The 13,054-nt window shown below is 40.2% G+C and overlaps 1 protein-coding gene across 1 annotated transcript in view; it reads right to left on the bottom strand.

The window, feature by feature from the left end:
* Window positions 1-5,580: 5,580 nt before the first annotated feature.
* Window positions 5,581-13,054, bottom strand: part of fgfrl1a (fibroblast growth factor receptor like 1a) — a 350,262-nt gene continuing 342,788 nt past the window's right edge. Inside the window, exon 7 of the mRNA XM_041197387.1 lies at window positions 5,581-7,321. Within this exon, the coding sequence (XP_041053321.1) occupies window positions 6,906-7,321 (416 nt within the window). The 3' untranslated portion in view covers window positions 5,581-6,905. The remainder of the gene's footprint in view (window positions 7,322-13,054) is intronic.

Consider the following 13,054-nt stretch of genomic DNA (forward strand, 5'->3'; position numbering starts at 1 on the left):
TTATACTGTATGAGAAAAGGGTGCTGATTGGTTGGTGAACACCCTTTTCTCATGCAGTATAGATTGTTGCTTCCTTTGAAATTTGGTATTCTTGCATCTGTCTTGAGTAGAAGATGAAAAGCTTTGACATCATTTCTCTTTCTTCAGCAATACTCAAGTTCTGTACTCCCAAGCAACTATTCGTATTTAGTACCTCCACTACATCAATTTTATTTAGAACTTCAATCTAAGCATATTTATGCACTTTATAATTATGTTACCAGGGAGTTCCTCGATAGGTTTCATGGCTTTAAATGTTTGTTTTATTTAATGTTATTGAAGGATATTATTGTGAGATGCTGCAGTCCATTATCTTAGCTCTTGATTATCTCTAGTTAAATGTTTGATTCAGGAACTAGTTCCTATATGCTTCCACTTTTGTAACTGCATTCCTGGGAGCTGTAAGCTATATATTTTACTGAACAGGTTGAGTTCTAATGGTATATTGATACATTCACCTGCTAATCAAAGGTTCAATTCAGATGAAAGCAAAATATTGCTGAAGCTGGAAACCTGAAACAAAAACAGAAAGTGCTAGAAAAGCTCAGCAGGTCTAGCCACATCTGTGAAGAGAGAAACAGAGTTAACGTTCCGAGTCCGTATGACCCTTAGAAGGACATTGCCTTAGGAGGGTCATACTGACTCGAAACATTACCTCTGTTTCTTTCTTCACAGATGCTGCTAGACTTGCTGAGTTTTTCCAGCATTTCTGTTTTGGTTCAATTCAGATGTCTCAGGAAAGCATACATGTGTATCTTATTATCTGTGATGAAAACCTAAAATGATAAAATATATTTTACCAATTCAGACTTCCTTAAAATATTTACATAATTATTACATATTATACTGACCTTATTTACTTTTTTCTATGTGTCTATGTTAGGGTTTGATGTTATGGTAGAGGACATCACCAATATTGAAAGCAGAACAGAGATAAGATAATTCAGTATTGGTAATAAAAGCCTGCAGATCAGAAGAGGCAGCAAAAACTGATGCAGACAAGGAACTGCACAATTTTGAGGACCTGGGAGGGAGGGAGTTGGAGCTTAGGGTACATTGAGTCTTAATTTTAACTTAGTGAGGATGCAGAGGGGATAAACGGGTTTAGCACAGCAAAATTCGAGCTTAGAAAAAAAAGCAATAACGGTTCAAAAGAGCACTGATTGTCTAGAGATGAGAGTGGGATCATCTATTGGATGACAAGCTTTTCTTCTGTTTCCTATTCACAGGTATGAGAAGTGTGTTGGACGGGCCTCCCCCAGTGGAAGCAGTATTCAAGCGTTGAATGGAGCATTAAGAGTTATTGGGGAAAAAAGACAACTTTGGCAAGGGAAAGGAATTCAAAATTTTCTTGGAGATGAGGAAGAAAGCTAAGCAAAGAATGTCGCTAGACTTTTGACAGAGGTAAAAATAGTGTCCATTTGATTGTCTTTCATTAAAGTTATAGAGATTCAACCAATGGTCTGCAACATTATGAACATTATGGCATTATGAGCTGAAGGAAATTGATGAATGCAAGATAAAATTATCAGCCAAAGAATGGAAAGAAGTGGATAATAAGTACACAAGGTCAAAAAGAGAGATGGGAAGAAGGCATTGCTCTGGGAAGTCCCTGGATTGTCATAATAGTTTCTCTAAATGAATAATCTACTACAACACAGATAGACTGATGAAGAAGAAATTAGATACCTGTGGATATAGATTTGGTGAGAGGACATGACATGATGAATTTATTCGGGCTGTGCAATGCCAGATTGCCATAATTGAATGGCGGAGCAGACTCGATGGGCCGAATGGCCTAATTTCTGCTCCTATGTGTTATGGTCTTATCCTGCCAAAGTTTATTAGCAGATGCTCACCAAAGTGTCCCAAAAGTGATTTGCAGAGGCTTGTAACATAGGAAACAGGATCAGTAGTGGAACAGCAAAGCTAACTATCAGACATAGCAAATTAGGTCAGACATTTCAAGGTAGTGGATAAACTGACAGGCAACAACAATTTCCATAACATTCAAAACAAGAAGTGGTAGGGCAATAGGGTAATACTTCCAAAGGCAAGAGGAATAACCACCATTCTTAGGGAAAGGGTGAGCATCAGAAAATCTCCAAGAAGGTAAAGTGAACTATGTTTAAGAGAAAATATGGTATCGTGCTAGTGTTTGAAGATAATGGGAGTGTGTCTAGCTGGACCAGAAACTTTATTGAAGTTTAGAGAATAAAGAATATTGGAAGGGTTAAAATTTGATATAAATGATCAGGTCAAACATGTGGAACAATGGAAAGGTCCTTTTATTACGGCTATTGAGTCTAGAGCTGGAAAAAAAAACTGAGCCTAAATATCTAGCTTCCAGCATTTAATGACTATTATTAGGATGGAAGAGGGGCGGAAAGAAGGATGAATAAAATATGAGACATTATTGCAAAGGGAACAGTAAGAGTGATGACTGGGGCAGCAGTTTATGCTTCTTCTTAAAAAGAGTTGCTTTCAGACATTCTAACAATTCTTAGTTAAACAAAGAAATAACTTTTATCCAGATGCTTCGGATAGATCAAGATGCAGGGGCAAGCAGACCGCAGACCATAGACTTGATTGAACCAAGTTTCCATACCAGATCAGGAAGAAGGTGAGGAATGAGAAATCTTCCAGCCCATCATCACAATATCATCAATTACTTCGCTGGCACAGATGGAGGGGTGCAAAAAGTATCATCAGCCATTGGACTGGGGAAAGGGAGAAAAGAGTACCTGAAGTCAGCCCCATTTGGTTGACTTGCTGCACCAAGCAGATAAACTGTGATATCAATGGTAACAGTAAGCATCTGTTTCATTTCCAGCTTCCTCTTGTGAAGTCGCTGGGATATGGTTCCATGGAGCACTCGTATCCCTCTGCATATCATTCAGTTGCAATTCTTCATGTCTGAGCATGGAATGTCATGGAGCTTAAACTAGACAGTGTTTATGTGCAATGACATTTTCTGCATTTTACTTTCACAATAATTTGAAGGCCAAACTCACAGGATTTCCAAAAGTTTTTCCCCCTCAAAGGGTTGTTCCAGACTGCTTTTACATATACAAACTATGATGCAAACTTTAAGTGTATGTTTTCCCTAATGATTGTGTTGATACTGGCAGTGATCTATAGCACATATAAGATAAGTGGAAATAGCAGACATAATTGAAAATAGATGATCCCAGAGAAAAAAAAAGAGAAAAATCAGGCAAAATGTCAGAATTCTATGTAAAAAAATACATCATCACCTGATACAAGTATTAATTTTAAGGACTAGCACTATTAGAACTGGTAATAATTGAGCATTAAGTTAAATATAGGGTGCATATTTACTCTATTTAGGAACTTAATCTCAAGTGTATTATGATCTGCTAACTGAAAGGCTATTAGTCCTCAACTTCTGCTTTTTGTATTAGATGTTATTAGGCAAATACTATTCACATGTTGCATATAAAATATATATCTAATGATAACATACAAAGTAATTGACTTCTAAACACTGTGCAACAACAATATTACTGTTGTAAAATTTAAATTGCACACCCTGGAAATAGAGAGCTGGCTAAATCTTGCAGAAGCAGAATTGGTGACTTGGCTTTAAGCTCTTCAAGGGCAGGTTACAGACCTGACTTTTTTCAGAATTACCATTTAACTAAAACTGTGTTTATTCTGAATATCTTTAACATTACCAATGAGTAATTTTAAGTTTTGTTTTGTCAAGAGAATTGGCTTGAGAATACATGCTGAAACGATGGTTAGAACATTACTTGAGGCGATAGTACTGAAAAGATTAGACAAGAGGTATGTCACAAAATCACGATCAAGATGATTTCGTGTGTGCCCATGTTAAGTTGCGACATGCACACAATCCTTCTGTTATTGATGCACGGTTAAAGGGTGTGAAAGGTACGCTGAACTTCAAAGCTACACTTCTAGTCTCTTATGAGCTAACATCTCCAGTTGCCTCATTGTCAGAAAGTATATGAATATGGTTTTGCTTCCACAATTTAACAATTTCAAAGCTGTCTCCCCATAGGACAATGGAGGTTGTTTTAAATACATCATTGCTGAATATATTAACTTAATAGATACCACTTCAACTGTCCAGCCATAAATAGCACACCGAATTGCAAAGACTTAAGAATTGTACAGCAGTGGGATTTTACATTCCTGCCGAAGTCAATGGAGTTTAGAACGGCTGGCCGGATTTTACGGCTCCGTCCCTGCCACAATGGGGACGCACTGGCTTGATCAGGAAATTACTTATATCAGTATCTTACAGAATAAAGGGCAATAACACCATTATATGCACAATATTTTGCTGTGTAAGTTAGGGAACATTTTACAGCCTCATCTGTTTATGCTTCATATTATTGAAGCTTTCCCATTGCTGGATAATTTTTTTATTAACAAATCACCAGGATTAATTTCAAACTGCTAGCCATCTGCTTTTTGAAGGAAATGCTATTTATGGAAAATAGCAGAAAAAACAATTAAAAGTCCACTTAGCTGCCTCCAAATCAATATTATTCTTGAAATAGGTTTAACAGATTAGATTAAAGAAAGTTTTGTTCTTATCTAGTATGGTTTGACCAAAAAGAGAGTTTTGATTGACAATAAAGCAGACAAGTTTGTGCCTTGATTCTGTTGATGATGTCTTGAATGGTATGTGGGACTTCTCACTCACCAACTATCGTTCCATGCTGCAGTTGTGTTTTTCCTATACTTGTTGCCAGATTTGGGTCCGTTTGAGTCTCTCGCTCTCTTTTGTCAGTAGCTTGCTATACTTGCCATGAGTGACCACGGGCTGATGAGCTCCAAACCTTCACCATGGGTGTGGCTCATGTGCCACATGAACATCCTGAAAAGGTGGTCCAGAGGTAATGTCTCCCAACCCAAAGGTGAAAAACACTTTCAGTCAAATTCACCAGCAACGTCACTAAGGACTGAATTCAACTTTTACAATAAAGTGCTACTTATAACAGCATTTGAACACTCTCTAGCACAAACAGATGGTTAGGACAGGCTGTAAGTCTGGAATTGTTCTGGTAGTTCCTTGTTAGTTTTTTCAGTGTCGCATGCTCGTTTTAATATTCTAGTAATTTTCCATTGCAATTTACCTTGATTATTAATATGTTTATCTTTTAAGCGATTATAATTGCCACAAAAAGGCAAGAAACCACTTAGATAATATTCTAGGAAAAAGTATTAAGATCATTTTCTCATGGAGTGCAGTGACATTAGTCCTTAATGCCATAACATCATCTTCCTAATAAAATAGTTCTTCCTGAAAATGTTAACAAAAATACAAGTGTGCTCAAAACATGTCAAATACAAAAGAAAAAGCTATTGGTAATAATGGGGTGGACTATACAGGATTGTCAAAATAAAGATTACTACAAATTTGTCATCTTTGAATTAGAAAGGCTTTGCATTATTTATGACGCACTGTCTCCCTGCACTCACCAATCAACAACACAAGCCAATGCACGCTGTGTAGGGTCTCTGTGTAAAAACTCTGCAACAATTCAGTTTCGCCTTTGATCAAATATATTTATCGAAACACCTGTTTTAGAGGAAAATATGATACACTTTTTTCTCACTTAACAAAATAAATTAAATATACATGACTTTCTGTTTAAAATCTATATAGTTTTACAACAACAAAAAAGGCTTATATCTGTGGTTAGCATCTCTAATCCACGCAAGGCACTACTGAGGTCCTATTTGCTAAAATGTCACTGAAACGCGATTGTACAGAACAGAATGGTGTGTTTGCAGGTAAGAGCAGGTGCACAATACAATTCACCAGGAGGGACTGGGAGGGGACAGCTGCTGACTGTGAACACTTTAATTTTCCTTCTTTGATATATTAGATTGTCCAGTGTCTCTACTGTGGGTGACAATAAAACAGAGAGGTCGCTTTTCTGCTCCAAGGGCAAATAAATATTTCACCAAGACAGTTAATATCAGTTCACATTTGAAGCATTGTCCTGCTGTTCCTTTCCCTCATAATGGCAGTGGCTAGACATAATTATTTTGCAGGGTTCATTTTTAAGGTCTCCACAGTGCCGAGCAGATGTCCATATAGTAGCATAGATTATACAATTCCGAATATCAAGTCAGCCAGGAACTTAATGTAGACAGCATCTTTCTTTAATACATATAGTCAAAACTTTGATTTGGCACTAACCAGTGGTGAAGCCTTTACCAAAGCACAGGGTATTTTTGTGTAAATGATTGTAAATATAATCTTTGTTTTTCCCTGTTCAAGTTCCAGGTAATAGTAATTATTTTTGAAATATATATATAATATATAAATATTATTTGGTGTTGTCGATAAGGTATCTTTGTGTCAAGTGAATTTAACTGCATAGGCCAACTAGTTCTCACAGTATTCAAATATACCTCAAGTAGTTTACATTTTTTTAATATAATTTATCGATACAAAGTAATTGCTCAGTACCTGGGGCAAGATTCAATTAGCTGGACTGTGCACCAAAAATTAGTTGCGTTTCATAAGGTTTTTCAATTGGGATTGAAGTGTGAGATGATTGAGTTATTGCAGTTTTTAATAAAAAAAATACGCTTTAAGTCAATCTTTTGGTATGAATCGCTTCTAAAATATCACCTTGAATCATTCACTGTAACCTAGGTTTCTCTTGCTTCCAAGTACATTCTCATTTCACAGGAATTTCTGACCAGCTCCATTTTCCATTTTGCCTCCCAAATTCCTTGCAAGGTCTTTGCCAGGCAGCCTTCAGTCTACTGGCAGTGTGGGCTGACGAGAGAGCTGCTTGAGCTTCTGAGGCCCTGCTGGAAAATGGAAAATGCCGCAGAACACCAGGGCCCGTGAGCTAACACTGGTAGTGGATGTGCTGGTGCTGGTGAATCTTGCCCTCGACGTGAGAGTGCGTGTGGGTGTGGATGTCCGTGTAAATCTTTGGGTACATTTTCGGGGCTGGCGGCGGTACCAGCGGGGGCCCTTGCGCCAGCAGGTGCTGCTGCTGAGCCACATACTCCTCGTAGTTGATCGGCGTAATGCACTCCTTGTCCAGCCCCTGCGGCACGCAGCCTCGATCCCTCTGCTGCTGCCTGTGGATCGCGGCGGTTGTTGCTGCCGGGGCAGAGCATGGCTTCTTTTTGGTCTGGCAGAGCCAAAGCAGGATAGTCCCGAAGATGAAGATGGCGCCGGCGGGGATTCCGATGATCACAGGCCACGGCAGGCTGCTGTTCGAAGAGGTAGCCACAGGTGCTTTTGGGGGCTTCGGGTCTGGCACATCAGGCATCCAGAAGACATCAGGAAAGATAAAAGGGAAAGGGGGAGGGGTGGGGTTGGAGGGGGGGGGTGGGGGAGGGGGGGGGAAGAAAGACAAACAAAATTAAAACCAAGTGATGCAAATCAGGAACAGATGTCCCACAAATTCTTTCTGTCTTCTTTGACTGCCTGTGTTCTTATCATGAAACATAATGTTGCCGCCAAAGCATAAATCAGCTGTTAAATTGTTTACAGGTTTTACACTGGTAGTGGCTGAAGAAATGGATGGCACTTTCAAGAGTATACAGGGAACTAACCAAAAAAGGAGACAAATTAAAGGATGCCTACTTTATTTGTGGCTTTAATCGTGAATTAAAATAACAACAAAAAGGCCTGCAAGTTGAATGAAGTTTACACTTGGGTTTTAACACACGTAATTTATGAAATAAGACTCACTGTGAACATCATACCGTCTAAACTCTAGGAGGGTGGCCTAATCAAAAAGATCATAGTGGCTGTGCAGTTCACAAACAAAATGAATGATGCCATGACTATTTGTAGTGGCTTAATCTGTTTTATTACCAAATTCAACTAGCTTCTCATTAGAGTGGCATTAAAACACAGCCTTGTTCACTAACCATTGGATCTAATTTGGTGTAATGATGGCAAAGCCACAGTGAAAATAGAAAGAACTTGGAGGCCAGTATTAATTCTCCATATGAACCACTTTAATGTTTCAAGATGACATTTTCTATCTTGTTCAAGTTAAGACAGTGATGAGATAGCTCAGTGCTATGTCGATGTAGCACAAAAGATCATGCCTATGGTCGCTCAGTGAATTGCCAGTGTGCCGAGCGCTAGAAGAAGAGAACCACTAGAGGCAATGTACTTCCCTAAAGCAATTAAACAATTTTGAAGGAAAATGAGCTCAGGGTATTTTTTTAATCGATTCACATCATTGGCAAAGCCTGCATTTGTTCCCCATCCCTCACTGTCCTGGAGAAGGTGATGATGAGCCATCTTGACAAGGAAATGTCTTGCTAAGCCATTTCAGAGACCAGTTAAGAGTCAGCCACATTGTTGCAGATCTGGAGTCACATTTTTAGGCCAGACCAGCTAAGGACGGCAGATTTCCTTCCCTGAAGGACATTCGTGAACCAAATGATTTCTTAGAACAATCCAGTAGGTCCACGGTTACTATTACCAATCTTAGCTTTTAATTCCAGATTTGATTTAATTAATTGAATTTAAACTCCCCCCTGCTGCCTTTTGGATTAATCTCTCCAGATAATTAGCGTAGGCCTTTGGATTACTAATTAAGTAATTTAACAACTACACCACTAGGTTTACCATGCCTCCTGCATCTTCTACTAGCTGAGTAACATGCTGAGTTGCAGCAGCAGCAGGAATGAATACAGACTGAGTGAATGAAGTGTGGGAAATAGTTAGATATTTATGGTTCTATTTTTCCACTTGCATCCTATGGCCTGTTATTGTTTTTTACGTTCAGAAGTTTATCACCTTCAATATTTCATGTATAAAGCCATCGATATTTCATTTAATATATTGCATTTAGCCCATTGTGTGATTTGTTTTTAATTTATTCTTTCACGGGATATGGGCATTACTGGCAAAGCCAGCATTGGTTGCCCATCCTATTTGCCTTTCAGAAGGTCTGTAAAAGAAGATATTTTCCATGTTAATTCAATGGAAGAGTTCTGGATACAACTGAGACCTGATGGTAGAGCCTGGCAAAGTTTCTTGTTGACCTACAGTGTTTCCTGTTCAGAAGAGACTCAAATTGAAAATTCTCAAACGTGTGTTTGAATCCCATCATAGCTTCACTCCTCCCTAGCTCAGTAACCTTGTCCGGCCCTACAACCCTCCAAGATCCCTGTGCCCCTCCAATTCTGGCCTCTTGCACACCCCCTCCACATCCCACACCACCCCTGCACCCCACACCCCACCCCACCCCACCTTCCCTCCCCATTCTCATCACTCCAGCATTGTGGTTATGTCTTCAGATGCCTAGTTCCTAACCTTTGGAATTCCCTCCCTAAACGTCTCTGCCTCTCCTCTCTCTTCTCCTTAAAGACATGCCCTAAAATCTATCTCCTTGACAAAGTTTTTGGTGACCTATTCAAATATCTCCTTATGTGGCTTGGTATCAAACTATGCCTGATAACACTCCTAAAATGCCTTAGTATGTTTTACTATGTTCATAAGGTCTTAAGAAATAGGAGCAGGAGTAGGCTAATCAGCCCCTCATGGCTGATCTGATTGTGGCTGTAACTCGACTTTCCATTTGCCCCAAGAACTCCTGGCTCTCTTGTCAATCAAAACTCGATGTAACATTAAAGGTGCTATACAAATGCAAGCTATTATTGTTAATACTTTTGTCTCCTCCCAGTGCCAGCTTGCCTCAGTTAATTGATGGGCTGAATGGCCTCTTTCTGCACCATGAATTTCCTATGGTTCTAATAGCATTTAGGCCTCTGAGTGAGAAGGTTTTGGGTTAAAGCTCTAAAACCTGGGTATATAATCAAGGTAGGCACTTCAGTGTAATTCTGAGGAATGGCAGCATTGTCAGGAATAACACATTTCAAATGAGATATTAAACATAAAGACCCTATCTTTCTGTTCCAGCTGTTCGGGTGGACTTTTGGAGTTGGATCTCCCAACTACATGGGAGGAGGCTTAGGCTGGAACTTCCAGCCATCATCCAGGCCCCACAGTGACTCCAGCTTATTGGATCGGCACTTATTATGGCGACAGAGTAAGTTTCTGCCTAAATCTCCACTATCTAGAGGGCGCCTGCTGCAGCCAATGAGGAAAATTCAGACAATATTACGGCAGGAACACCGGATAAGGATCACATTTAAAGGGAGAGGCAGAATCCCAAAGGTCTGCTTTTTTTTTGAGGGCTTAGTAGAGAAATAAAATAGGAGGGTTGTGCAGTCTGAGGAGGGGGAAGTGCCCATTACTTGGTCGTCTCCTTCCAAAAGCAGGGCCAACATGCCTGTTCCAAACTGTCCACGAGACTTCAGCCACCCCACATCCCTGGGATAAGCAGAAGTGTCGCTCAGTCCCACCTGCAAACCATCATTTGTATGTGGTGGCTATTGAATGGAAGGCTGGCAACTTTTCCTCTTAAGCCAGAGGGCAGAGAATCCAAGTCATGGGGTGTGGTGGGGTGGGGAGTAGCGGGGTGAGGGGGTGGTGGTGGCATGCCAGCACAGATTTAGTAGGAGACCTCCTTGCCTGAATATCAATGACTTTCCTCCAACTATATGGGTGAATATAGTAGCGGGAAGTTCAGTGCTAAAGATTACATCTGGATTTGTACAGGATGCAATCCTGGCAGTTACATTAGGATGGCTCCTGCCAGAGCCTTCCTATAAAGTACAGGTCCAGTCCATGAGCCCAGTGGATGCAGATGGCTAAATCCTGGGTGTCTGCTAAACCACGGTTCAAAAACTCAATTGCTTGATTACCATTCAGGGGCTGCCAGTCCCTTTCCAACCTGAGTTAACATTCGGCTTCTTAAACCTCTTTACACAAACCTTCATCTCTGTTTCAGGGGTTCAAGCTGATCTACAAACTGAACTAACACCCCTTTGACCCCAGCTTTGTAGCCTCACCCTCAGGATGTAGTGATATCTTACACACTGGGTGCAGAGGCCTCCACCCTTACACACTTATACTGAGGCCAGGGAAATAGGAACTCCCAAACATCTCCCCCCCCCACCCAAAACCTTCCTCCTCAGGTGCAAACCCCATCAGGCAGATGGGGTTTCCATACCTGAGACAAAACCCCCTTGGAAGAGGGGAAAATTCTCCCACTGGAGATTTTTGGGTGATCCGTGACATTATGTAACGTGCAAAGAGTTCTCTTTGTGTCCTAGTCAACGATGTCTCCTTAACTAATCCCACCAAAATTAAACTGGTCACTCATCTTCCTGTTTATGGGAAGTTGCAAAATGTCTGCAGCTGTTGCCTGCACAACACTAACTTTTTTTTATATATTGTTCTTTCATGGGATGTGGGCATTTTTGGCAAGGCCAACATTTGTTGCCCTTGAACAGAGTGGGTTGCTAGGCTATTAAGAGTCAACCACATTGCTACAGGCCAGACTGGGTAAGGACAGCAGATTTCTTTCCCTAAAGGGGCATTTGTGAGCTAGATGGGTTTTTTTTGGTGAACCAGATAGTTTCACAGCTACTATTACTGACACTAGCTTTCAATTCCACATTTATTAATTGAATTCAAATTCTACCAGCAGCTGTGGTGAGATTTGAACTGATGCCCTCAGAGCATTAGCCTGATCCTACTGGAATGCTAGTCCAGTGACGTTACCACTGCACCATCATTTTCCCTTGTCAATTACTTTGGGACATTTCTGAGATAAGTGTGAAAATAAATAAAAGTTATTTCTTTCCTTTTTTATTGTTAGAAATGTGCATTAATTATGTTCTATTTTCTTCAAAAGGTAGAACAATCTCTAACACTGTTCGGTGACTAATGATTCATTGGCCCATATCTAAACTCTTGGGGAAGCAGCTATACTCAAGGCAGTTGTTTCTTGTGTCCAGAAGGTGTGTTTTAAAGATGCTTCTGACTTCAAAAGGGTATCCCTCAAAGGTCATGTTGTTAAAAGTTACATGCATTCCATCCCTTAGTTACTGCTGGAAACAGGCCTTTAAAGCAGTCATTATAACAATTTTTTTGAAAGCTGAGAAGAAACCAAATATCCTATCAGGCATAATAAAGAGAAAAAAATAAAGGCTTAGATTTATATAGCACCTTTCAAAACCTTAAACGATCACAAAGCGCTTTATAGCCAATGAAGATTGGCAAAACAGGGTTGTTCTCCTTAGAGAAAAGAAGATTGAGAGGAGATTTGATAGAGGCTTCCAAAACCATAGGTCTGGGCAGAGTAGATAGGGAAAAACTGTTCCCATTGACTGAAGGGTCAAGAACCAGAAGACTCCATTTTAGACAGATTGGCAAAAGAATCAGCGGTGACATGAGGAAAAACATTTTTACTCACTGAGTAGATAGGATCTGGAATACATTGCCCAAGAGCATGGTGGAGGCAGATTCAATCAAGGCATTCAAAAAAACATTGGATAATTATCAGAAGAAACAAATTTTGCAGGACCATGGGAAAAGGCATGGGAGTGGGACTAGATGAGTGGCTGTTATAGACAGTCGGCAGAGACATGATGGGCTGAATGGCCTCCTTCTGTGTTGTAACCATTCTATGTTTTGAAAAGTGCTTTTGAAGTGTAGTCACTGTTATAATGTAGGAAAGGCAGCTGCCAACATACGCAAAGCAAGCTCTTAGGAACAGCAATCTAATAATGACAGGATAATCTGTTAGGTTGCTGATGTTCACTGAGGGATAAATATTAGCCAGGACAATTGGCGACCTCTAAACCCTGGCCAGCTGTTCGGATACTTGCATCAAATACAACCATGGCTGACTGCTGCATGAGTTTAATTGTTTGCCCAATATTGTGCAAGTGTATTTATGTTGGGTTGTATCCAAAACAGGAGCAGGAAAGTAAACCAAACTGGTCACCATTGACGCAGAAATTTGAACCCAGTGTCCTTTGCAACTTCCTCCAACAATTGCCAGTTGCCATGACTACTTTCCTGAAGGAACCAGGGGTTTCTCCTTGCACGAGAGGTTCACTAGATCCAGTATGAGACTGGAAGCCCACGTACATGTCAACATACATAACT

This window comes from Carcharodon carcharias, chromosome 1, assembly GCF_017639515.1.
Source record: "Carcharodon carcharias isolate sCarCar2 chromosome 1, sCarCar2.pri, whole genome shotgun sequence".
In the NCBI taxonomy this organism is placed as follows: domain Eukaryota; kingdom Metazoa; phylum Chordata; class Chondrichthyes; order Lamniformes; family Lamnidae; genus Carcharodon; species Carcharodon carcharias.